Below are 23,349 nucleotides of genomic sequence, written 5' to 3' on the forward strand. Positions count from 1 at the left end.
TTATATGTGTTTAAGCATTTGAAAGCTTTCCTTCGCCCTTGCGGATGGTAATTCTTACCTACATAACGAGCGGTTAATTCTACTACTGCTTCATCTATCCCCTCACAACAAATGAACCCTTATTACCGCATCTACCGAACAATTACCCGACTCCATCAAGAGCAAACAAGAAAAGAAGAGTAAGAAAAGGGAATAGATCTACATCCACTACGTAGCAAACAGCATCAATTACATGTAGTTCCAATTTGTCTCCCCTCTCATCCCCCGCACATTCGGAGGGAATTCCCCCGCGCCGCCAATTACCCTCCAATAGATGGTTTCAATTCCTCCAGGGTCTTGAGGGTAGGTGGTGGTGCTATCCTAACCCCGCCGGTTAAAGTGGTCTTGATTAATACTTACTACCCTGAGATCTGAGCAACTTATTAGAAGAGTACTACTTAAGTGCTAAGTAGTACTTAATGTCGGGATGTCTAGTAATTTATATGTTTTCTCTATATACTACTAAGTATATGGTGATATATATATTTTCATCATATCTGGGTACAAGCATCATTACTACCTATTGATACCTAGTATCAATACTAATGAAGTACTACTCTGAACGACGTCACCAATAACTTACTAGCTGAACTTCTATTTGAAAAAAGTATCACGGAAATGCATCATCGTCCAATCACATTACTTACTCTCCTACTTGGAGCTGCACACAGCATTGCAGCTCGTCCGACCTTCCAAGATGAGAGGAGCAGCTCATCATCAATCAGTCTGAGTGCATCAGTTCCGGATGATGCAGCTCTGCCAGTCTTGCATCCGTTTGTTTCGTTTTCTATCGAGTTTGCGTTTTTTCCGGACTTTGCAGGTATTTCAATCCCTCTTATCTCATTCAACTCTAGTGCTTCTGTTACTTGAATGGGGAGTTGCTAGATACTATACTACTACTAAGCTGCGTTGTGGTATCAGTAGTTAGCAGGGGAGAGGTGTTGAATATACATAAGTACCATTAGTTCTGACCAGTTCGGTGATCGCAGGAAACCTGTCACATCCGAATCTCTTCTCGAATCACTTGCTCGACAATCTGGCCGAGTTGCAGGGCGCAAAGCCGTACATTCGTGTTGGAGGAAACACTCAGTACGTGTCAATCCCATCATCCTCAATTCTATCTTCCCCATCTAGGCAAAGAGGGGAAAGAGGGGTAGGAATCTAATTGAATCACGCAGAGACTTTGCCCTGTATGATCCGAATCTACGAGCAGCCACAAATGCCACATACATTACCAGCATTTCGACGGATTACCCGCTGATTTTATCGTTTGGCCCCGCCTTCTTTGAGTCGTACTTCACCTGGCCGGGAACAAAGTTCATCCACGGTTTCAACCTAGGGAAGAATAGCTCGACAGATATAGAGCTCATGCTAGAATCCGTGCCGGTGGCGTGTAAGGCTCTGGAAGGAGGAAAACTGGCGTATTGGGAGCTGGGGAATGAACCGGATTTGTACAAGACGTCCGCACAGGGCATCAGGAGACCGGCGAACTGGACGGAACAAGACTATGTGAATGAGTGGTTGAACAAGACAGCGCGGATCGAGAAGAGATTGGTCGAGGCGTGTCCTGAGCTCGCAGACTCAAAGTACATTGCGCCTTCATTCGCCGGGGTCACCAACAGCTTGAATCCCGTGGTGACGTGGGAGAAAGGCCTAGACAACAGCCGGAACATTGCCCTCAATTCCGAACACAAGTGAGTTTGGTGGTGGCCAAGCCCCCAGCCCCCAGCCCCAATTGTACTCTGAACGCGAAAGGATGGAGCACAGGTCGACTTTGGCTAATAGGTCGCATTTGATGCAGCTACATCGGTGGCGCCACTCAGCCGGGAGTAACACTGCAGAATACGCTAATGAACCATACTAAGACGGTGGAAAGCGTCGCACAACAGGTCAACGTCTCACGTATCTTGTCGAACGACAACCTGACCCCGGGCATCCCCTATATCCTGGGCGAGACCAACTCTTTGTACAACCAGGGCGCGCCTGGACTGTCCAATTCATTCGGGGCTGCACTTTGGGGGGTAGACTTCAACCTTTACTGCGCCTCGCAGAACATCCGCCGAACCCATATGCATCAGGGAAGTAATTACAATTACATCTCCTGGCAGCCAGTAGGAACGAATCGTACATCCATAGGCACGAAGGCGCCGTATTACGGCAATGCCATGGTGGCGGCCATGCTCCACGGCGGAGACGATGTCCGAATTGTCAATCTCCCGCTGGCCGCGGATACGGAAGCCGCATATGCCGCGTACGTGAATGACTCTCTGGTCCGAGTGGCTGTCATCAACCTGGTGGAGTTCAACTACACCTCAACCGATTCGATAGCGGAGAAGGTGGAGAGCAGACCCAGCGCGAAGTATACGTTCCAGTTGCCTTCATCTGGATCGGTGTACTCCGACTCGGTTTCAGTGCAGCGGCTGATGGCGAACGGCAGCAACGCCATCACGGGGATCACCTGGGACGGCTGGTCTTACAATTACGAGCTGGCACAGGGTAAGCCAGTTCGATTGCAGAACGTAACGACTGGAGAGACGATCTCGGTGGGCGACGATGGGGTTGTGGAGATCGAGATCCCCTACTCCAGCGCTGCAATCCTCAGTCTGTGAAAGGTCATCCGGTGTGGGCCGAAGAAGCTGTAACAAGAGGGTATGCATGGTAGAAGATATCTATCCGCGGAACTCTGGCCTCCGTATCATTCATGGTGCGGCTCCCACGCGGTTAGCATCCGTGGAAAGGATGGCCATTCTGAACCTTGTTAGATCATAATAGTCCAAATGGTGCTTAGAACAAAAGAGGAAAGCTGGGTTTGGTAATTACGGAATACTATAGAGTTCCAGAGGGTTTTTAGCCTCTCTCTAGATGCGGATGTGTAGCTCAAGCCGGGGCATTCGCTGGAGCACACAGTCTTTTCCATGCGAAGTATCGGCGGCTTCATCATTGCGTTCCAAGCGGTACGGAGAAGAAGCCGAATCATCACTTCAACTTGACGATCAGCTCCAGCCGCCACTTTCAGACGAGGAGATATCAACCCCGAGCCTGCTCCGTACGAATGCGGAGTACGTGGGAATCATCTGAGACTCGCGGATTTGCCTCATTAATGGCAACCATGGTTTTCCAGCCGAAAAGGGCATTTCAAAATTCAACAAAGCATCGATTTGTTCGGAGGATATCTTCCAGAGTCGGAAACTCAGAGCAAATAGTTCTCAATTTGTTAAAAATAAACAAAGTGGATGGTGGCAACTCTCCCGGTACGGCGTTTGCGAGAGACCTGTCGACCGATGGCGAGACAGATGTAACCTTGATGGGGGTAAAAAATGGTCGGTTGCACCATGTCTCCCGCTGCGACAGAGATTGAATTCTATTGATCGAATAATCGGTGTACAGCTAGTCAATGATCTGCGTTAGCGGGTTGATACGTAGCTTCCCCCAAGCCACGGCCCAATTAGCCGGGCTGAGTGGTGGCGCGACGGACGGCTATCCCACTTCCTCGGAGTACCAGGACTCGCCTGATGGATCGATTCATGCAAGTGCTCGGACTCTGACCTAGCTTTTAATTAATCTTCCAAGGATTGACTGCAGCATTGTCTTCTGTCTGGTCAAGTGTCCTTGGGAGCAGTAGTAGTTAACCAGAAGGGCTGTTGTCGCCAGGCAGAGCATTGCGGTTTTTCCTAGCGTGAGGCATGCTCTGCTTCGCTGCCCATCGTCTTGCCATTCTCTACCCCGTAGTCATGGTTCACTCGGGCTGAAGCATGCAAGCCATCATGCAGGGTTTCCTGGTAAGAAAGCAAGTTTGCAGGACGATGTACGTAGGCGGATGTCTCACCGTCTGCATGTTTCCTATAAGGGCCCTAATAGTGAAGGTTCGGGAAGTTAAATTCGAGAGACTGGAAGAAGCTGAAGAAGTGCTGTAGAGGGGATGTTCCTCCATGCGCACAGTGGTAATGGGTATGGATCCCTGCGCTGTCCCCCTTTTTTCTTCTCTATCTGTCAGTGTGTGTTTCTGATGCTCAATAGGTGACCTACAGGATAGACCCCGTCCGGCTAGTGGCTAGCGTTCCACGCAAACATTCTGTGGATCATCGGTCCACCGTGGCTTGCCAGGCTGGTCAAAATCGCGAGTCGATAGCCAAGGGGCCCGTGTGCTGTAGTACTTGACTTTTTCTGCCTAGCCGTTCTTGACGCAGGCTCCGCAAGTAATGAAATTGGTGGGAAATACCGGACCCAATTGTCAGTGATGGATGTATTATCCGTGTAAGACATAGCGCAATACCCCTCCCAAACAACCAAGATACGTTTTTTCCTAGGTTCCTAGCTGCGAAAATAATCTCCCGCTTGGACTGTCTGTCTGCGAGACTGAAGGATTGTAGGGTTGTCTTGGCTTCATAGTGCGGCAGCCAGGACACTCTCTGATCGATTCTCCACTCCAACGCGATACAGTTGAACCTTAAATGAGAATTTAATATGGCTGCCGTTGGCACTTGACAGAGTATGGATGCGATCGGCGGTCAGGCTCTAGGGGTGGGCATTGAGGTCTTACGCCCAAACTCCGCAATTTCCGCACTGACTGCGAGAGAGGCAGTATCGGCAAAGTCTAATCGTGAGGACTTCGACAAAGGAATTATTCCCACTGGCGGAACGCCGATCCTAGTCTTCTTGTGGCTAGGCTTCACTTAAGCAACCCAATCTAGCTGTCACTCAGAGTTCAGTCTGACCTGCGGGCTCTGGGCATGACAGGAAGAAGCGAAGCCGGCACCATACCCACGGCTCGCCGTAGCACTATGAGAGGCTATCAAGAGGTTGCATTGACCTATGATCTCTCTCCAATGGTAGCTTCCGGGTACTTCCACTGCCATGTGACTTTTTGACTCTACCTAATACGGTGTATTGGCTTCTGCAAATCCCGAAGATAGTTATCATGTATCAGCTAGCCTGCGCTATTGCGTCAAAACAAATATGCCAACCTACTGTACCCCAGAGACGCCTGTGATTGGTAAATTGAGATGAGTCTATTCCTTGAATTAGCTTGCCGGCTAAGGGAGTTCTAGTCTGCCTGGCATGTACAGCACGAAAATTAACCAGGCCGAGCGTAAATGCATGATCCCTGAATTGCATGGCCGTCACTGTGTTTCGGAACCCAATGACCTTGACCTGAGGTTTTAGTGGAGTCGCTCGATGCTTGGAGTGTACCTATTCGCCTAGTTCCCCTCTCGACTTCGGCCCATCTTTACCCTTGCACAGAGAAGTGGCTTATCTGTAGGTCATGACTCTTTTGTCTGCGGAACTGGTTATAACCACGTAAAGAAAATAGGACGAATACGAGTCTCATACCAGTAGCTCTCCACTAATGTGTATAACGAAATAAGCATTTGCCACTGTATCGCTTGAGCCCTCATTACATACACTGATCCTCTGCGCCCTAGGCGATGGGGCTAAGGCAGCCAGACGTAAGCCTCAAACGGGAAAGACCAGAGGGAGCTGCATGGCTAGGCTCCATGCGCGCATGGCAACGGAAATAGACCAGATGATAGAGCGTTGTCCGTAACAGTCAATGGTCAGACTCTGTATGTATTTGTTTTCCTTGCATTAGTTTGCACGTCATAAGTGCCAGAAGGCCGCGTTGAACACCATGACATGATCCAATGGCCGAATGTTGACCAACGTACTTTTGTCCACATCTGTAATTGCCCTTCGGTCATCAACTCCGAAGGAACTTGTTTCTTTTTCCCTCGGCATGTTATATTTGGTAGTTCCAGACCTATATAGGCCGTCGCCCGAGCCTTGAAGATCATGCACACGAAACTTCTTAAGCTGCCAACTCCCCATTGGCTTCCTTTAATGTTGATGTGAGGTGGCAGTATCTGAATTTATCTATCCATTCCATTATCATTGTCGGTAGTCGGTAAAGAGTGAGCATAGACGACTCGGCTCGACACTGACTTCCTATAGTAGAGTATGACAAGTCCGGTCCGTGCTACCATTGCGATAGGTCAGTCCACGAAAGCTAATAAAGCCCAGCATCAGATGTTATCATATCACGATATGACTGCTCAGGCGAGCCACACGGTAAAGACAAGCTCCCAAGTCTGAACTAGGATGGATCATCCAACTGATGTCATGTCATGGTAGGACATGCAACGTGCATCATCCGCAGTCAACTTCCGTTATACGCACTTCGCCATGCTTTGCATTGATCACAATGGGGACCTTCGCATAGAAGCGTCGCCGTCCATTGCAGGCTGCGAAAAGGCAATCTTCACAGACGACGTGCAGGACCGATTTCTGAAGTCGGTGACTACAGCATGGCAGCCCAGCCTGCAGAGTCTCCATTCCAGTGAGTGATTTGGCAAATGTAAAACCAAGCCAGCCAAGGATGGAGTAGTAACCAAGACGTGTTCCTGCCTGGATCAGACACATTGAGTCACATGAGCGGCGATGTCACGGGGAAGCCAATGCTTCTATCCAGTCCTTCAATCGGCCTACAGCACACCTGGTATCAACAAAACCTCCCACGACAGACCGGGCTCATTCCCTGTGAATGGCAGTCCTTGCAAAACAAGCGTCACAGGCGTAGCTTGAGACACGAACTCTCGGGCATCGGACTTGATTTAGATTCCGCTTCACCCACACCGTCGCTAAGGCGTACAGCACTTCGACTAGGGCAAACAGATCTTGTGCGACGATACTATGAAAAGGCATTCGAAGCGTTTCAACAGCTAAACTGCAGGGTTATCGCCAAGGCATTCGTGAAATTGGTGGAACCGCGCAAGCAGGTCAACCACCCATACAATGGACGACGAGCTGCCGGAGGATCTTCACAGAAGATGGATTCTGAATTGACTAAGCCGAAATGGTGGCCTACAGGGGTGACACACAAAGAGCCCGACCATCTTCAAAAGGCCGGTAAGATGCTCCTAGCTCTCCATCCAATTCAATTGTGAGAATTGAATACTTACTGGTATTATCAATCTCTTTAGAAAGAATTAGGCTGCTTGTTCATATCCTGTGTGAACTGAAGGAGAGTCGAGGAATCACCGCTGAGAAGCTCAAGGATGCTGGACAAGACGTGCGGCGCCAGATTCAGCCCGAGAGTCGTCTACAAGTTCTTGATGAGATATACTACGTTCGCTATATGGAAGAATTATACATGGAGGGCAAAATTAGTACGCACTCGCTTCCATACCTTGGTGGACTGAAGCCACACCCAACTCCCAGTGACTAACAATTTTCTATAGGCGGGGACACAATGATTTACGTTTCTCATGTCCATCTCGATGAGGACTTTTTGTTCGCTGAATTGCGGGACCAGACAACTAACAACTCTCGTGAGCTGTCACTCCCGATTATGAACAACAAGCCAGATGCCCCCAAAGCGACGGAGGGAAGCAAGAGTCCTGGGGACCAGAGCGAAGTGCAAGCCGCCACGGACAAATCGCACACTGACATGCCTATACCCTCCGACGAGCGGCGCCTGCCACCAATGGAGGTGAATCACCAAACAAAACGCCCCGCCAATCAGGACTACTGCTACCCTCCTTCGCCGGTATCCAGCCCGTCCATCAGTCGGAAGAGCTCCTTGGAAAGCGGCCTGTCTACATACTCAACTGACATGGCTGCACCGATGTTGTCAGGGAGTGAACCCAGCGGGGGGGCGTGTGCTTCTAGGGATATCCATCCCACCGAGGCTTCATGCATGCCGGATTATTTTGGTAGCCAGCAAATGGCCACTTCATCTGCTGAGCAAAGTCACCAACCTGGATTCTGGAGCCTCCCACCCGCCCATACGGCACTTCCATACAATGGATACTGATGTGGCACATCACCGAAAGACGCACGGCGGGGACCTTTTCCAATGGACGCTCTGTATATACTGGATGATCTTTGCCATGCGGAGATTTGGGTCTCCCCTCCATTTGCGCTTGCATAATTTCCTATGTATTACACTATTTTTGGGGGGTTTTTTCATGTTTGAAGAAGTGACTGTACTCAGAATACGTGGAGTTCAGCGGCACAATGGCTGGCGTATGTGGCGGATACATACTATTTGTGACATAGACAACATTCTCTGTATTATTTCATTTTCTGGACAAGGTGCAAAATAGCGAGGAAAGGTGGTCATCAATCATTTACTGACAGTCATTATTATTTGTTGCATATAGGAGAACCAAGACAATTTGATAAGGGAAGATATCAAAGACCATCTAATTTTGATTCGTGTTGGGTTGCTCTAGTTACTACTGAGAAATTTATCCCGCACAAAGCGGGGTAGTACAGCAGCTGCCAGGTGTTCAAGGGGTCGCGAGAATTATCTGCTACACCTGCACGGCCGGTTTCTTAGTAGGCTCTTGAATATGTATGGCGCTAGACAAGTCCCTGATTATTTGCTCAAGAACCGTGTCGGTATCGCCATGTCCACCGCTACTATATAGTAGCCAACGATGCGAGACATGGCAGGGTGTGTCAGGTACCTTACTCCCTGCTTGATGCCTATGCTGAAAGCAGTAATAATTTCCAGGGGACAGGAACATCTCGGAGGAGCCCATCAGATCCTCGCCACTACTATAGAGTAGTACTGCAGACAAGCCAGAATCCGGGTTCAGATGCCGACAGGAACGATTTCCCAGCAATCATAGTTGCAGTAGAGCTTAAATGTCCAGAAACAAAGACACTTATGTACTTGGATGTCTAGTCGATCATAGATCGAGCACAGACAATCAATATGTGTGATGAGATTAGCAGCTGCTAACTACTAAGAGACTCCTTAGCACACAAAAGAGTAGTCATGAGTGTGTACACGGTAAAATGCGAGGAGAGCGAGAGAGCCAAATGCCCGAGAGACCCTTGAAGATGCCCCAGAAAGCATGGCAACCGCCTGAGGCATGGAATCTACTAAGCCTCGCAACGGGACAATTGAACCATGGGATTCAATGGGGGCAAATCATGTGGAGGGTATAACAATCTTCTATTGGCTGCAGCACTCCGCAGGTGGGTCAGGATAGATGATCGCCGGTCTGGAACGGCAAAGTCGCGACAAGTCAGCAGCAGCCAACCACAAGCTCCAACGCGTGCACACGGAGAACCTCATCCTTCCAACTTGCTCTCAACTTCCTGCATCTCTTTCCTTCTGCTCCCCGACTTTTACGGTCATGCGCTCTGAGCGTTGAAGCACACTGGTTGCGCCTTATCATCCCAAAAACTCAGTCGTCCGAACTCCATCCTTTGGTTTGAATACAGTATACCTCGCCGCATTTGTTTGTAAGTCATCCACGGATTCGTCCGCCATGCCTTAGATTGATAAGGAATCCGCATCCGTTTTGGATCACTTCCTGCTCTGTTTTCCTTATCCCATCACTCGCCCCTTGATCTACCCTACCTTAATCTGCCCGGGTGCAGCACCGGTCCTGCTTAGTCCAAGCTTGGCTATTGATTTACTCTAAACAACATGGGGATGCTAACTATAGGACGCTTCCTCAGCCGGCCTTATCCACACTCCCGTGACGGTCCCACGATATTCTCCTTTCAGCAGAGGCTCATCATGGAAGACGGTGGTTCCTATGATGCCAGGAAGCCAGAGTCCGTGGCTAGCAGTAGCTCGCCTGCTTTGCATCCCACCACGGACTACGATCTCTCTGAAACGGAAGAGACGCTAAACTCGCCTGATACATTCTACTCGCCGCCTGCCTCACCTGGGCGTCTGTCGCGAAACCCCTCCTTTTCGTACCATGATGACTGGGAGACATTTCCGCCTCTAGACCAACTGACAGTGTTCGATCTGCTTGATAACCTCTCTCTGTCACAAAGGCTGGAAAGGCTGCAGCGAGCACTCAACGCGCAAAAGGACAAAGTCAAGAGACAACGCGAGAAGCTCAAGCACACTTCGATTAACGCGAAGGAACGTGTTGTGGGCGAATGGAAGAGACGGGTTCCAACAGCCGATGAGCAGTTAGACAAGTACCGCCGTCGCATGAAAGATGGCGTGGAACGCCTGGGGAAACAATGGAACGCGACCGCTACTGTGACACTACGTGAGAAGATCTCTTTCATTGCTGGTGTTATGAACATCCTCGTGAGCGGCTACCTCCTTGGAGGGTTCCCAGAGTACTTTTACATCTGGTTCAGCGTGCAGCTGGCCTACTTCATGCCTATTAGATACTACCGGTATCACAAAAAGGGCTACCACTATTTCTTGGCTGATCTATGCTACTTTGTCAATGTGCTCTGTATGCTCAGCCTCTGGGTTTTCCCTGGCTCGAAGAGGCTGTTTATCAGCACCTTTTGCCTGGTATTCGGCAACAACGCCGTTGCGATTGCCATGTGGCGCAACTCGATGGTTTTCCACAGTATGGACAAGGTGGTCAGGTAAGCTTCGCTATTATGATGCCATTATGAACAACCATTGACTTGAGCACAGTCTGTTTATCCACATCATGCCACCCGTTTCCTTGCATTGTCTCGTCCATATGACGTCAGCGGAGACGCTGCGAGAACGATTCCCGGCGATCTACGAGATCAAGTTCAGTGAACCGGGTTCGCCCAATCATTTCAACCTCCTGGAAATGATGGGATGGGCAACAGTGCCTTATGTTATTTGGCAGCTGACGTACCACTGTTTTATCACTGTTCGTCGTGCCGAGAAGATTGCTGCAGGACGTCCGACCAGCTTCACTTGGCTCCGCAAATCGTATGCCAAGACCTGGATCGGCAAAGTCGTCCTGAGCCTCCCCGAATCTCTCCAGGCTCCGGCTTTTATGCTGATTCAGTATTTGTATGCGATATTGACCATGATCCCCTGCCCTCTGTGGTTTTGGTCTCGGTGGGCGAGTGGTCTTTTCCTCACCGGTCTTTTCATTCTCAGCGTTCACAACGGCGCGACATACTATATCGACGTCTTCGGCAAGCGCTTCCAGAAGGAATTGGAAGAGCTGAAGAAGGATGTTGCTCGCTGGCAATCGTCCCCGGAAGGGGTCTCCAGCCCAACGCTTCTGTCGTCTGACAATGCTGCGACAGTCGGGGTCAAGGGTCTCGAGGAATCGGCCAGTGGCGGATCCGACAAAGTCGGCGTTGATCAGATCCCTCTTCTTGATGCGCAATCGACTGGTGTAGAGAGCAGCCATGCTGCCGACAATTCTGGGGTCCGGGAAAGGTCTTGAGACGATTGTTACATGAAGCTCCTCACATAATGCTCCCTTTGCTTCGTTCAGGAGTCTTGGTTCTTGCCTATAGCTTTGACTTGTGGATCCGACCAGATCGGAACCGTTTCTCGTTGATACCCAACTTCATCTGTTATCATTCCTTACTGTCTGGCCTGTCCTGTGCTACATTTTCTGCTTTTTGTTTATGACAGTATATGATTGATTTCTTAGACTTGCGTGATGATGTGATATGGTCCGTAATTACGAGATGCTCTTTACAAGCGAATTAATGACATGAATATGTGGATAGTCAGCTAGTGGGTTAGTCCATCCTTAGGGAAATGAACTGAGTCACGACGGGGGTGAAATCGGAAGTCGAAGCTTCCAGTAGCGAAGCCGGCCGGACTCGCATTTTGCGTTCGGCGGCGATCAAACCTTAAGTCCGACGTCGCCGCGGTCACGTGTGTAGCCACCTCTGCTCCAGACTCTCGGGGGACGAACGACACTACGCCAGCACCTCGTCTTACTTTTTGTGATTTCCGATTATTTTCATAACCTTCTCCTCAGTGTGTCACATTTGAAGTCACGTCACGCATTTGGCTCTGTATTGTTGTGCATCCGTCTGCATTCGCTCGATCTTCCGAGCATTTCGATCCCCTAGGTTTCCGCAATGTCCGTTACAATGAGGTCAGCTAGCCTTGTGCGCGGCAATGCAGTATTGCGGCCTAATCTGCTCGGTAAGTTGAGCTGGAATCTCTTGTCTATCCGAGGGCCCAAAGGGCTTCGACTTTGACTGCTCGATCGCTAACCTGGTGTTCGCATGCAGCCCGCCAACGACTTTCCGGTGCCTTGGCTGCGTCGACGGCCGCAAACCTCCGATTCAACGGCAGAGGTCTGCCATCTCAATTGTCGGCAATCGCCCTTTTAGTCCCTCAGCAGCGCGGATATGCCACCGATCCGTCGACGTCCTCCTCTTCTTCTTCAAACTCGTTCCCCCCTCCGGGCTTCAACGCAGAACAGGCCAAGAAGCCCCTCCCACCGGACAACGTGCAGCCTTCCAAAGATGTCCAGAAGGTCGCACCTAACTCTGGACAGTCTATCTCGTCTCAAATTGCGGCGCAAAACAATGGAAAGTCGTCCGAGCTGACGACGGCGAAGTCCGCAGATGTTGATGGCAAGAAGGAGGAGAAGAAGGAGACGAAGAAACTGACAATCGGACAAAAGATCAAGAAGGAAGCTCAGCACTACTGGGATGGTACCAAGCTTCTTGCTACAGAAGTCAGGATTAGTTCTAGATTGGCATTGAAGATGGCTGCAGGCTATGAACTCAGTCGCAGAGAGCACCGTCAGGTTAGTACAGTCCGCATGGAGTACGCTGCATTGATCGTCGCTAATGATTTTATGTGTGTAGCTCCAAAGAACCGTCAAGGATCTGGGTCGCCTTGTGCCTTTCTCCATGTTCGTTATCATCCCCTTCGCGGAACTGCTGCTTCCCATTGCCCTGAAGCTGTTCCCGAACATGCTGCCTAGCACCTATGAGGGCCAGAAGGCGCGTGAGAAGAAGGCCCTAAGCCTGAGCTCAACACGTAAGGAGGTTTCGGGTTTCCTGAAGGACACACTGAAGGAGTCTGGTCTCCCGGTCACTGCTGCGACCGTCAAGAATGAAGAGTTTGCCGAGTTTTTCAAGAAGATCCGTACCACGGGAGAATCGCCCACTCCCGACGACGTGATCAAGGTGTGCAAGATCTTCAAGGATGACCTGACTCTCGACAACCTGTCTCGGCCTCAGCTGGTGGGTATCTGCAAGTACATGAACCTCAATACTTTTGGAACGGACGCCATGCTCCGCTACAACATCCGCCACCGTATGCGCCAGATCAAGCGCGACGACCGCGCTATCTTCCACGAAGGTGTGGACTCTCTGTCTGTCCCTGAACTGCAGATGGCATGCGCCTCCCGTGGTATCCGCACACACGGTGTGTCTCCCGCTCGCCTGCGCGAGGACATGTCGATGTGGCTGGACCTGCGTCTCAAGCAGGGCGTCCCCTCCACCCTTCTTGTGCTGAGCAACGCATACGTCTACGCCCAGGGTGGTAAGGAAGCCGAGATGTCGTCCCAGATTGAGGCTCTCCAGTCCGTTCTGTCCAGCATTCCCGAGGAGCTGTTCCACGAAATTGAGCTCGAGGTTCACAATGCCGAGGGCGCTGCCACCAACAAGCAGCGTCTGGAGGTCATCCGCGAGCAGCAAGAGCTGATCGAGGAGGAGAACGAGCAGAACAGCGAGAACGAGGAGAAGGGCGTCTCTGCTCCTAAGGACATCGAGGATATCGATGACAAGGAAGACGTCAAGTACGAAGCCAAGTACAAGACGCAAGCGGGTGAGGCCAGCGAAGCCGTCCAGGAGGGAGAGAAAGCCGAGCAGGCACAACAGTCTACCCAGGCTAAGGAGGAGAAGAAATAATCGCAACCTTCCATCTCTTCTCTTTGCTTCGACAGGGCGTTTATACCGCGTTGATGAACTTGACATAGATCTCTTTTCTCCTCTTGATCCCTACGCCTATACTCTCTACTTTCTCTCCCTTTCTTTTTCTTCCCATGTGTTAGTGTGTATACGATAGACTCTGTTCGCTTGTTTGTTTATTTACTCGTTTCATTTCTTGTTTGATTTCTGGGATCCGTGGTTGGACACCATTGAATCTGGGTCTCTTATATCCTTTTAAACCAGGCTTCTTTCTTTGTGACCTACCGACACTGAAATAGATACTTACTTAGTCGACTTGGACGGTTGATCTGGACAAAAATATGACGTGGATATTAATTGATAGTTCTATAATCTATTCCAAAATATACCTACCGAACAACTTCGTAGCATTCAACCCATCGGGTAATTAACTTTTCAGTCAGCGGCTCCTCCGTCAAGTACCTCGGCAACAAACCCGATAACTTTATCAAGTGACTTACTCCTCCGTACCTCCACCAAACAACTAAACTATCAATCCTGCATCAACACATGGGCAAGTAACGAGCTAGCCAATCGATAGATAAATCAACTAGCCCCTTACATCCCTAAACTAGTTTTCTTCTGTCTCCTGCAATGCAAAATCCTCTCCTCCACCATCATCACCATCGCATACTGCACCGCCAATTCTATTCTTCCTCACGGATCATTCTCCCTCGCACCTTCAGCACCCAAAGTCACTTCTACACCCATCCCAAAGTCGCAGATCCCATTACCATGCCCCCTCTAAATCCAATTTCACAGGTACATTATCCCTACATCCTAAATCTTTACAATATACCTACCTCCTCTCATCTACACAATACACCCCTTCCCCTAAACTAAATGACGTAACATCACCGAGTTCAATCCATCAATAACCAACCAACGAGAATAACCCCCTCAATCTGTAAGCAAATAGGCTACTAAGTGTTTAACTAACAATGTGAATCGCAGAAAGCCATCGCCAGATTAAGAAACTATACTCCCCCGCCAACAACTTATACCTCGGTCCCGTTGTCACGCCGCGCCGCGGTCCTGGTGCTGCTGTATGCGGACCAGAAGGGGGACTTGAGGGTTGTATTGACGATGAGGGCGGCAACGTTGAGGTCTTGTATGTATACTTTTATACCCGTTTCCTTGGGGAATAGCTTGATTTGGTGTGGTAGGTGGAGCAGTGTGGCTAATTGTGATATGACAGATGCTGGCCAGGCTGCTTTACCGGGTGGTAAGTTCTCTCAGTCTCTCTTTTCTATCCTCATATAGCACAGCCATATCTCTAAGGGGTTGGAATGTGTGCTACGTACGAGGATAGATATCTTCCTATGATCTACCGTAGTAACACGCTATATGCTATATGCTACATCACACTGATATCAAACCCGAACTAAACCAAAACACAGGCCGCGCCGACTCCCTATCAGAAACGCCCATCCAAACCGCGCGCCGCGAAGCCAAAGAAGAGATCGGCCTCCCCGAACACGACGAGCAGCTACCTCGGCCCTTTACGGTCGAGCATCTCTGCGAGTTCCCAGCCAATCTAGCGCGAACGGAACTAGTCGTTCGGCCATGTGTGGCGCTGCTGCATTCATTTGATGAGCGGACTGGCGAGAATGCCGATCCTGAGGTCTCGCTAATCCCGAGGCTGGATGCGCGCGAAGTCGCGGCGGTGTTTACGGCGCCGTTTCGCAATTTCCTGCGCTGTAGGGATATGGAGGATTGGGGTGATGGGGATCCGACGGAGTGGTATAAGGGGGCTTGGACGGAGTGGTATCATGAGAATTGGAGGAGTGAGTATTATATCTTCTTTTGTTTGTCTGTTTGCTTGCGTGCTTTCCTGTTTGTTGGGTCGTGTTGTGGTGGCTGACTAGGAGCAGTGCATCAATTCTTCGTCCCTGTTCGGCCTAAAGAAGTGGTTAAGCCGAAGACAAGAACGGAGGAACAGAAAGAAGCGGTTAGTCAGTTGGAGGAGCAGGAGAAGGCCTCGCAGGTTACTCGGTACCGGGTGTTTGGGATGACGGCGCGGATGTTGGTTGATGTGGCGCGGGTTGCGTATGCCGAAGAGCCGGAATTTGAGCACAATAGTCACTTTGGGGATGAGGCGATCATTGAGAAGTTAAGGAAGATGGGCCGGTTAAGTCCGATTCGGAGGACAGGCGATCAGTTGACTAGGCGGGATATGGAGATGGCGGCTAAACTTAGTTGATACTTACAGTACTTACTGCTGTGTTGATAGCCTTCTGTTAGACCATTCAGATGTTATACTTGAGCGAGCCCTATGAATCAAATCAAAGACAAAGAGAATAGATGCCTCTTACAACACCTATGGAACAATACCACCCGAGTCCAGCATCACTAGCTCAACCATAGCCATAACAACATTAGCACACAGACACAGTCCCTGAAATACTGACACTCACCTCAGACATCCAAACAACCCATCGATCCATCACTCCCATCCCCTTATCTCACTCCCCACCTGCAAATACTCGTCCAACCAGCACTAAACAATGCATAGGTATTTGAATTTGCAACTGCCGTGATGACATCCCACGCACACACACGTATGCATATCATGCATTTCGCATCCAATTTCCTATCGGTTAAAACCGTTCTGCAGTTAGTTGTTAATTTCCCCCATGTTCTGATTGATACTAACATTTCGTATTTTATTTGTTGGTTACACAAACGATGAATACGGACACGGAGGGATTTGTCATTGTGGGTATGGCGTGTGCAGGGTGATGGTGGTGGTGATGAGTGGTGAGTGGTGAGTGGCTGCCAGAGGGGTTGGTGGGTTTTGATTTGGGCTACTTAGTGGTATTTGGTGGGTGTATGTGTGATTACTTATGGGAGGGACTAGTTAGGGAGTAAGTACTTATTCGCTCAGTTGAGGGGGATTGATTGATAGAGATCGGGTCTGGTGTGATGATATGTTTGATAAGGGCATGGTTTGATGTGAGTAGTGGTATATTTGGTTGGGGGTGAATGTGTGGGTGTAGGTAGATTTATTGAGAGGAGGTAGGTGTATTGTTAAGTGGTGGTTCATTGTGATTTGGTTAGTAGACGTCGTGTTCTGCTCATGGTTCGTGGTTATTGTACTAAGTGGGATACGATGGCATTGGGACACCCGAGAAGCGGACATGTAAGTGGTGGCTTTTCCAACAAGATACAAAATTGATGGAATGTGAAGTAGTAAATGCCAGCACTCAGAGCGGGTGAAGTTTGATGTTTGCTGGGGCTATCGCTGCACGTGGTCAGGTCTGTTCACTCATGGGACCAGCTCGATTGGCTTTGATACTGCAGCTCGCATTCTTCGTCCAAGCATAATGACCGTCAACACGGGTCTGGCTGTGGCTCAAGCAGTGCCAGGCGGCGATTAACGTGTACTAAAATGCTGGATTACCACAGCCAATGCCAGATTATTCTCACAAGCAGCCGCTTGGTATTACAGGGAGGGTGTTATCTCAGCCTGATTTCAATCGTGACCGACCCCAAAGTAATACAGCAACTATCTATATTTGCAATACTGGCTCAACCTCATTGGACTCTCGGCCCGTGTGGCATGCCCGTGTTGGCCATGATGAAATGTCACTCTGAACTCACTTTGATTTCCGATACTCACTTGCCACCAGCCACTCGAGTCTTCGGAAAGTCTACTAGCGGGGAATGTCTCTGGAGGGAGTATTAGGGTTAGGAATGCCATGCTTGCCAAACCTTGTCTGCTCGCCTAACGCGGATGAGAGTAAGACATCCCGTACAACGATGCTAGCGTCATTAATCTCACATTGTTAGTGGTGGAGATTGACACTTGAGTTAGCTTTGCCAACGGTGCTAGTCTCAGGAAATCAAATCTAGACTTCCGTATTCCCGAGAACGGGCAATTTGCGAAACTTGCGACATCGCAGGTTGAATGAGGAGGCCGTCAGCTAACTACTGACACTGATTGGCTTGCATTGCCTGCAGCAACATGGCTTGGCTGCCATGGGACCAGCCTCAATCCGACAGTGATCTGAAACGGGTCGGGTATGCCCGTGAGTGGAATGCTGGGCCGCTATCTTGAATGCTGGCGGTGGGTAGCCTGGCCGTAGAGGCCCCACTCCGGCTCTAAGCTTGATTGATTCCAGAAGACTTGCATCTTAGTGCATCCTCTCTTGCCTCATCATGAGCTCATGCTTACTGCTGGAGTGGATCGATCGAATGAGTTGTCGTCTCAGTGGAGCTGATGAGATAGCAGATTCAGCGCGTACCGCGACAGCCAGCCTCTAGCCACCCCCACCGTCTATTCTGCTCAGCTCCCATCAGGCTCAGCTGCACCACGATTCGATGATGTCCGAACTATACCCGCCCGGGTCCGTTGCTTCATTCAGCTGCCCAATCTCACTGTCGCGACGGACGAATGTGGAGCTGCTGTTTTGGCATTCTCTGAGCTATCCCCGGTCGAATGGGGGGCCATCAGGATTGTTGCCTGGACTCCGATGGGGCTATCTGGCGTGACCACGCAGCAGTATCCCGAGCGGAGGGAACGAACAGTGGAGGATGGGAGGAACGAGGCGTATGGCGGCGTGGACTGTGAGACGCTGGGGATGACCTATCCAAAGAATGCTGAGAGCGAGACCGGCCTGGAGCACGTGTCCTGACTGGATGGACCTGTCATAGAGAAATGAGTTCTAATTTACCTCATCGGCAGTGATTTCCCTGCTGGAAAGTAGGGTGGCTGAGGCTAGGGGAATGTTCTAGGAGAACCGAGGCGTCATTCGTCGGTTGCTTGCCGTCAATCTGCCCAGATGAGAGAAGGTAGATACCGACACTGGTCATTCTGGCCTGTGGTGAAGCCAGAAGAATGTCATGCTGGATAAACTATCTGTGTTACCTGTCATATAGGAGAGTATATGTACCTTTCAAACTAAGGGGAAGATAAAGAAAAGAAAGGAAAGAAGCAGGGATAAGCAACGAAGAAGAGAAGCAGCTAGGGGAGTAAGTCAACGCGACTAAGGAAACTAGGCCACGCTAAGCGTGCAGAGAAGAGGGACAGAAGCAAGAGGGAAGAGGGTCTGTCAAAGGCGATCTCCATACCGCAATATGATCTATCTGGTTTGATTCCCTACAGTGCGTATGTGTGTCACTTTTCTATGAAGACTTTTCTTTTTGTTTTCTCCGTCGACAAAAGACTAGGGGACATGCTGAATAGTTAAGCCACCATTGCGAAATTAAGTTCAATCGAGTGCAGGGATGAGATAGAAGAGTAAGCAGCGTGAAATGCCCAAAGTTAGTTAGGTAGGTAGATAGCAGAAAATGAGAAAGTAAAAAGAAAAAAGAGTAAGAAAGAGTGTGCAAGCTGAAAGGCTGAAGGATGAAGGTTGAAGGCTGTGGAGGAGGGCAACCAGGGATAAGCGGCGTCCAGGTTTCTTTGTTTGACTGGCAACGACCGACGCGACTAGTTGGTTTAGTAGAGTCGATTAGTGTTGATCCAACTAAGAATCACTAAGAATAAACCCGCGCCATGCCATGAACCATTCAGATCCCACTTGTGACGGAGGGAAAGGATCGACTTCCGGGGTTCAGCAATCAGCAATCCAGCAATCAGCAAGCAAGTAAGCTGGGATCACTCGGTGACTTCAGAGTTGTTGGTTATTGCGCTTCGTATTCTTCCCCGGCCCTAACCCGATCTTTCCCCCATCCATCAATTGTCTGGACCTTCCCATGTCTATCTTTCTCTCAGCCTCTGTGTCAATGTGTTGTTCCTAACTTCCAAATCATTCAATCAATAATCATTCTATCTAGAGCCAGAACCACAATCCCGGTAATTGTAGACGAAAATTGAACGGAAATCACCCTAATGGCGCGCCCCTCAGCAAGCCCACCCACACACCATCCACACACACCATCCACACCCCCCGGTCCATCCCTTGCATGAGGGTGTCACTCTCATGAGGCTATTCCCGCCCATGATGATGACCACGACGATCCCATCCTGCAGTTCGGCCAGGAACTGCCCTTGAGATATGTCGCTTTTATTTTTTGCTTTTTGAGTATTTATTTTATTTTTTCCCATTAAAATTTCCCAAAATTCTACATGGACTCCGCCCCGAACTCCTTGGGATCTAGGGATGAACGGCCGGACCAGCCAGACGGAGCTTGACGAGCTGCATATGGCGACCCTCCCTGATGGATCCCATCACATCCATCCGCTGCTGAGTTTCTTGTCGTCGGCCTCGTTCTCCTCTTCTTCCTTCTTCCTCTAATGATTATTATTTTGATTATTATTATTAAACCTATCTCCCTTTAAACTCCATCATATCGTCTCCCTTTCCTCTCCCTCTTCTTCTCCCTTCCTCCCTTCTTCGTTCATCCTCATTCCTTTCTTTTTTTTTCTTTCCCCTCGTTCTCTTCTGGTTGAACCATGGTCCCGGCGGGTTCTTTATCTCTACACTGCCGGATAAAGACACTGGCCACAGGCTGACTGACTTGCACGGGTGACGGTCGTGTGATTGTTTGCTTGCCCTGCCTGCTGGCCTGTCATCCTGGACGCCAAAAAAAGGTTAAAATCGCATCAAGACCGGCGACTGGCGAGCAAAGTCAAAAAAGCAACGACGCTGGCCGTATTCGGGTCACAATTTTGGTACTTCGCCAACGGAGAACATCCCAATCGGGCCCATTTCCCTCCCGGCTGCTGCCTCTTGCTGGTTATCTTTCTCTTCTCCGGCTTCTTTCTCTTCACTCCTTCTGCTTCTTGGTTCTGCTTGTCTTTCCCTTGCCACGTTTTTCTCTGTTCTTTCCCCCCCATCCTTCAGGAGGGGGAAAGGTCTTTTGAGACATCCCTTCCCCTCCCTTCGTGCCAACTCTATAAACTATCTCCTGGCACGGCCAACGATATACTTCCCAGTTCCTGGCCCGAGCCACGGGAATATTACTCCCCACTCCCAACCTCCCCTCCCCTCTCCATCTAGCACAACAGCATCATGCTTTCTCCGTCCTCGTTGGCACTTCCTAGACAGGCCCCTCCAGTGAGGCCCTCTCGGTCCTTGGAGGGACTAGAGCAAGTCGTCCCTCCCCGAGTGCCAGTGCCCCCTGCTCGCCCGGCACTGCGACATATTGATAAGCCGCTCCCGGAGCTGCCTCCCAAGCCACTGCCTGAGACCCCGTCGATGGATGAGGGCTCCACTGCATGGAGTGATGACAGTAGTACCATCTCCAGCTTCTACGATGACAGCCGACGCTTTTCGGCGGATTCGTCCGAGAGTTACCCTGTTTTTGTCCGCTCTGGTTCGGACGATCTGTCCGAGCTTGTCGATCATCCACCCACTACCGGGCCCATCGACCCGTACCAGCATGACGACCATCACCATCACCACAATGACCATCCAAAGTCCGCACCTTTCGCCATCACCACTACTTTCCTCCACGATGACCACTCCGACCGAGCCCAACCCTGGGTCGCTAACCGGGCTGGCCCCAACCATTACTTCCGGGAGAAGAAATGGGACTTTTTCCCTGAGCTGGCTACTCCGTCGGCTCTCCCTACATCCCCGCGTTTTCCCACTCACCCCCGCAAAAAGAACGGCAGTAAACTGAACCTCACCGTGTTCGACTTCGCCAAAGGCCGCAACCGTTGGAACTCATCCGATCGAAGTGGACGCGCCCTCGCTCAGGACGTGCGCAATTCCATTCGCTCCTATGTGCAACGGCGCTTGTCGAAAAATTCCCTAGAACGAAACAAGAGTAATCGGTCGTCATTCCCGACAGCAGATTCAGTGGATCCTGTGCGCACCCCCACGCCATCGAGCAAGATCACCACCACCACCACCGACGAATATTATCATCCTGGAAGTCCAAGGTCTCCTCTGAGCCCAGTGGATGTCTCACCCTCGAATAAACGCCTATCGCGCATGTCCACTCGCTCAACCATGGGTGCGCGCGGCCCGCACCCGCGGCCTATGGCGTCCCCACGGAAGAAGCAGCTGGCAGTGCCGATGTCGCCGTATCAGAAGTACGGTGCTGCGATCTGGGAGAAGCCAGGTCGCGAGAAGCGAATCAGTTACCGACAGAGCCCTAACGTTCGGTTTCCTCGCTATCGGAAACGACGCTCGTCAAAGAAGGGCTTTGTGTCCTCCGCAACGCCACCCCTGACGCCACCCGCCCGGTCTCAACTCCAGCAGAACACCCGGGACTGCGTCCGAGCCATTCAAGACGGCACCCATCATATCCTCGACGCCCTTGACGGCGCGCGGAAGAAGATGATCGGAGTGCGAGGCGATCGACGGCACACAGAGCTGAAATCACAGATCCGACTAGTCGGACCAGTCAGTCCATACAATAACAATTATGGACAGACCGATCCATGGATTTAGAACGAAGAGCTCACTATCTCTCCTCTCAGACTTTCCTTTCTCGTTCCGTCTTCTTTCCTTTCTATGTTCATGATATCCCATTCGCTTCATTGTCCATGTTATCCAATTAGCCTGTCCTTATTTCCGGTCACTCTCTACCTCTACAACTCTCGTCTTGTCCTGCAACTCTAGTCATTACCGTGATATCCCGTTGGCATTTTCAGGGTCTCTGCTTGGCGTTGGGGATGCACCTATAGATGCTTTATCTATAGCCACTTCACTTTTTAGTATATTATATTGAGGATACTAGCTTATAATGACCCAATATCGAATCTTATCATCTACAACCCAAAACAGTCAGACTAATCGTCCAATAATCGTAGTAATTGAATACACCGCACCCCACCCAAAAGCATGTAACCCATACTGTAAGATGATAATGCAACACGTGCCACCATCCCTTACAGATCTATCCCCAATACTTGCATATGCAGCACCAGCACATGATCTGACTAGGAAATTCTCCTGGATCAAATGTCTCTCTTTCCTTTCCTTTCCTTTCCCTAACCCTTGCCCTGTCTTTCACCCCCTAGGCACAAATTAAACACACAGTATCCATCTCCGTTGACAACCATAGACAGTCCCAATCTACAAGTGAAACATCATAATTCTGATTTCGAATCAAATCCCTCCAATCCTTTATCCCTATCTATACAATCTGAATCAGGTCATCGTGACTGTAGCTGTACGTATCTGTAGTCTTAGGCATGCAAATAAATTTACGATATCTGTGCATACTGTGTAAACCCTTGCTTCGACTACTACCCCTTTAAGCTAGCTACAATATCAGCTGATTAGCTGATTAGCTGCTTAGTAGATACTATATTATCTTTCTTCTATAGTAGGAGGTATTATAGAATGTAGTGATCTAGGGATGGGGTGGATGGATAATGCTGTGCGACTTTTGGCTTAGTACTGGATTTGTGGTGTTGTGTTACTTTTGGTTTTGTTTCTCAATGATCTGGTACTAGTAAGTAGTATTCCATGTCGTAGGTGTGGGGATGGGGTCGGGATTTGGATGTTGTGTATTTAGTACAGATTAGGGAGTAGGAAAGAAGATGAATGAATGGGTGGGATGGGTTTCTTGTTGTGTTGTCTGTACTGTTTATTGGGCTTGTGTTCGATGATGTGGGTTGCTGGATTGCATACTATATTTATTCTCTGTTGGACAGCGCAGTACTGTATTATGCAAAAGTAGTAAGGTTACTGTGTTTATCAAGCGGTGCAATAGGAACGAATAGTAGGTCATTGATATTCCCTAAATGCAACCCTATATATTTCATAGAGTTAG

At 49.8% G+C, this 23,349-nt stretch overlaps 8 protein-coding genes across 8 annotated transcripts; 7 read left to right on the plus strand and 1 right to left on the minus strand.

Annotated features, from left to right (window-relative positions):
- Window positions 1–657: 657 nt before the first annotated feature.
- On the plus strand, window positions 658–2,782 carry BO88DRAFT_389439 (glycosyl hydrolase family 79 C-terminal domain-containing protein; the record flags this gene model as incomplete). The annotated part of the gene is made up of 4 exons (XM_025704912.1): window positions 658–859; window positions 1,029–1,128; window positions 1,218–1,733; window positions 1,841–2,782. 4 exons carry the CDS (start codon window positions 658–660, stop codon window positions 2,646–2,648), a joined length of 1,626 nt encoding a protein of 541 aa, XP_025562797.1. The 3' UTR covers window positions 2,649–2,782.
- A 1,212-nt stretch (window positions 2,783–3,994) lies between these two features.
- Window positions 3,995–4,416, minus strand: BO88DRAFT_56645 (uncharacterized protein). The gene is made up of 2 exons (XM_025712966.1): window positions 4,066–4,416; window positions 3,995–4,017 (listed from the first exon to the last, which is right to left on the minus strand). Exon 1 carries the CDS (start codon window positions 4,300–4,302, stop codon window positions 4,084–4,086), a length of 219 nt encoding a protein of 72 aa, XP_025562798.1. The 5' UTR covers window positions 4,303–4,416; the 3' UTR covers window positions 3,995–4,017; window positions 4,066–4,083.
- A 1,482-nt stretch (window positions 4,417–5,898) lies between these two features.
- BO88DRAFT_56762 (DUF2841 domain-containing protein) lies at window positions 5,899–8,100 on the plus strand. Its single transcript, XM_025712968.1, has 7 exons — window positions 5,899–5,930; window positions 5,989–5,992; window positions 6,058–6,105; window positions 6,169–6,373; window positions 6,451–6,942; window positions 7,017–7,202; window positions 7,275–8,100. Exons 3-7 carry the CDS (start codon window positions 6,064–6,066, stop codon window positions 7,847–7,849), a joined length of 1,500 nt encoding a protein of 499 aa, XP_025562799.1. The 5' UTR covers window positions 5,899–5,930; window positions 5,989–5,992; window positions 6,058–6,063; the 3' UTR covers window positions 7,850–8,100.
- Window positions 8,101–9,184: 1,084 nt separating this feature from the next.
- On the plus strand, window positions 9,185–11,526 carry BO88DRAFT_405321 (glycerophosphocholine acyltransferase). The gene is made up of 2 exons (XM_025706849.1): window positions 9,185–10,398; window positions 10,451–11,526. The coding sequence occupies exons 1-2, from the start codon at window positions 9,482–9,484 to the stop codon at window positions 11,187–11,189; spliced, it is 1,656 nt and encodes a 551-aa protein (XP_025562800.1). The 5' UTR covers window positions 9,185–9,481; the 3' UTR covers window positions 11,190–11,526.
- Window positions 11,527–11,688: 162 nt separating this feature from the next.
- Window positions 11,689–13,995, plus strand: BO88DRAFT_405322 (MRS7 family protein). Its single transcript, XM_025706850.1, has 3 exons — window positions 11,689–11,908; window positions 11,998–12,521; window positions 12,583–13,995. Exons 1-3 carry the CDS (start codon window positions 11,842–11,844, stop codon window positions 13,630–13,632), a joined length of 1,641 nt encoding a protein of 546 aa, XP_025562801.1. The 5' UTR covers window positions 11,689–11,841; the 3' UTR covers window positions 13,633–13,995.
- Window positions 13,996–14,406: 411 nt separating this feature from the next.
- On the plus strand, window positions 14,407–15,874 carry BO88DRAFT_341371 (NUDIX hydrolase; the record flags this gene model as incomplete). Its single annotated transcript, XM_025703099.1, has 5 exons — window positions 14,407–14,433; window positions 14,626–14,782; window positions 14,870–14,896; window positions 15,072–15,458; window positions 15,546–15,874. 5 exons carry the CDS (start codon window positions 14,407–14,409, stop codon window positions 15,872–15,874), a joined length of 927 nt encoding a protein of 308 aa, XP_025562802.1.
- A 1,764-nt stretch (window positions 15,875–17,638) lies between these two features.
- Window positions 17,639–18,308, plus strand: BO88DRAFT_454082 (uncharacterized protein; the record flags this gene model as incomplete). The annotated part of the gene is made up of 2 exons (XM_025710786.1): window positions 17,639–17,694; window positions 17,906–18,308. The coding sequence occupies 2 exons, from the start codon at window positions 17,639–17,641 to the stop codon at window positions 18,306–18,308; spliced, it is 459 nt and encodes a 152-aa protein (XP_025562803.1).
- Window positions 18,309–20,176: 1,868 nt separating this feature from the next.
- On the plus strand, window positions 20,177–22,352 carry BO88DRAFT_56848 (uncharacterized protein). The gene has a single exon (XM_025712969.1). It carries the CDS (start codon window positions 20,631–20,633, stop codon window positions 22,017–22,019), a length of 1,389 nt encoding a protein of 462 aa, XP_025562804.1. The 5' UTR covers window positions 20,177–20,630; the 3' UTR covers window positions 22,020–22,352.
- Window positions 22,353–23,349: the final 997 nt, after the last annotated feature.

Source organism: Aspergillus vadensis, assembly GCF_003184925.1.
Source record: "Aspergillus vadensis CBS 113365 unplaced genomic scaffold BO88scaffold_12, whole genome shotgun sequence".
NCBI lineage: Eukaryota > Fungi > Ascomycota > Eurotiomycetes > Eurotiales > Aspergillaceae > Aspergillus > Aspergillus vadensis.

Bases quoted from the DNA above. Each gene is read 5' to 3' on its own strand.
- BO88DRAFT_56762 (XM_025712968.1), top strand. From the start codon at position 6,064: ATGTTATCATATCACGATATGACTGCTCAGGCGAGCCACACG. The intron at 6,106-6,168 runs GTAAAGACAAGC...ATGTCATGGTAG, and splicing joins CTGCTCAGGCGAGCCACACG to GACATGCAACGTGCATCATC. The intron at 6,943-7,016 runs GTAAGATGCTCC...CAATCTCTTTAG, and splicing joins CGACCATCTTCAAAAGGCCG to AAAGAATTAGGCTGCTTGTT.
- BO88DRAFT_56645 (XM_025712966.1), bottom strand. From the start codon at position 4,302: ATGTCTTACACGGATAATACATCCATCACTGACAATTGGGTCCGGTAT.
- BO88DRAFT_405322 (XM_025706850.1), top strand. From the start codon at position 11,842: ATGTCCGTTACAATGAGGTCAGCTAGCCTTGTGCGCGGCAATGCAGTA. The intron at 11,909-11,997 runs GTAAGTTGAGCT...GTTCGCATGCAG, and splicing joins ATTGCGGCCTAATCTGCTCG to CCCGCCAACGACTTTCCGGT. The intron at 12,522-12,582 runs GTTAGTACAGTC...TTATGTGTGTAG, and splicing joins GTCGCAGAGAGCACCGTCAG to CTCCAAAGAACCGTCAAGGA.
- BO88DRAFT_405321 (XM_025706849.1), top strand. From the start codon at position 9,482: ATGGGGATGCTAACTATAGGACGCTTCCTCAGCCGGCCTTATCCACAC. The intron at 10,399-10,450 runs GTAAGCTTCGCT...ACTTGAGCACAG, and splicing joins AGTATGGACAAGGTGGTCAG to TCTGTTTATCCACATCATGC.
- BO88DRAFT_56848 (XM_025712969.1), top strand. From the start codon at position 20,631: ATGCTTTCTCCGTCCTCGTTGGCACTTCCTAGACAGGCCCCTCCAGTG.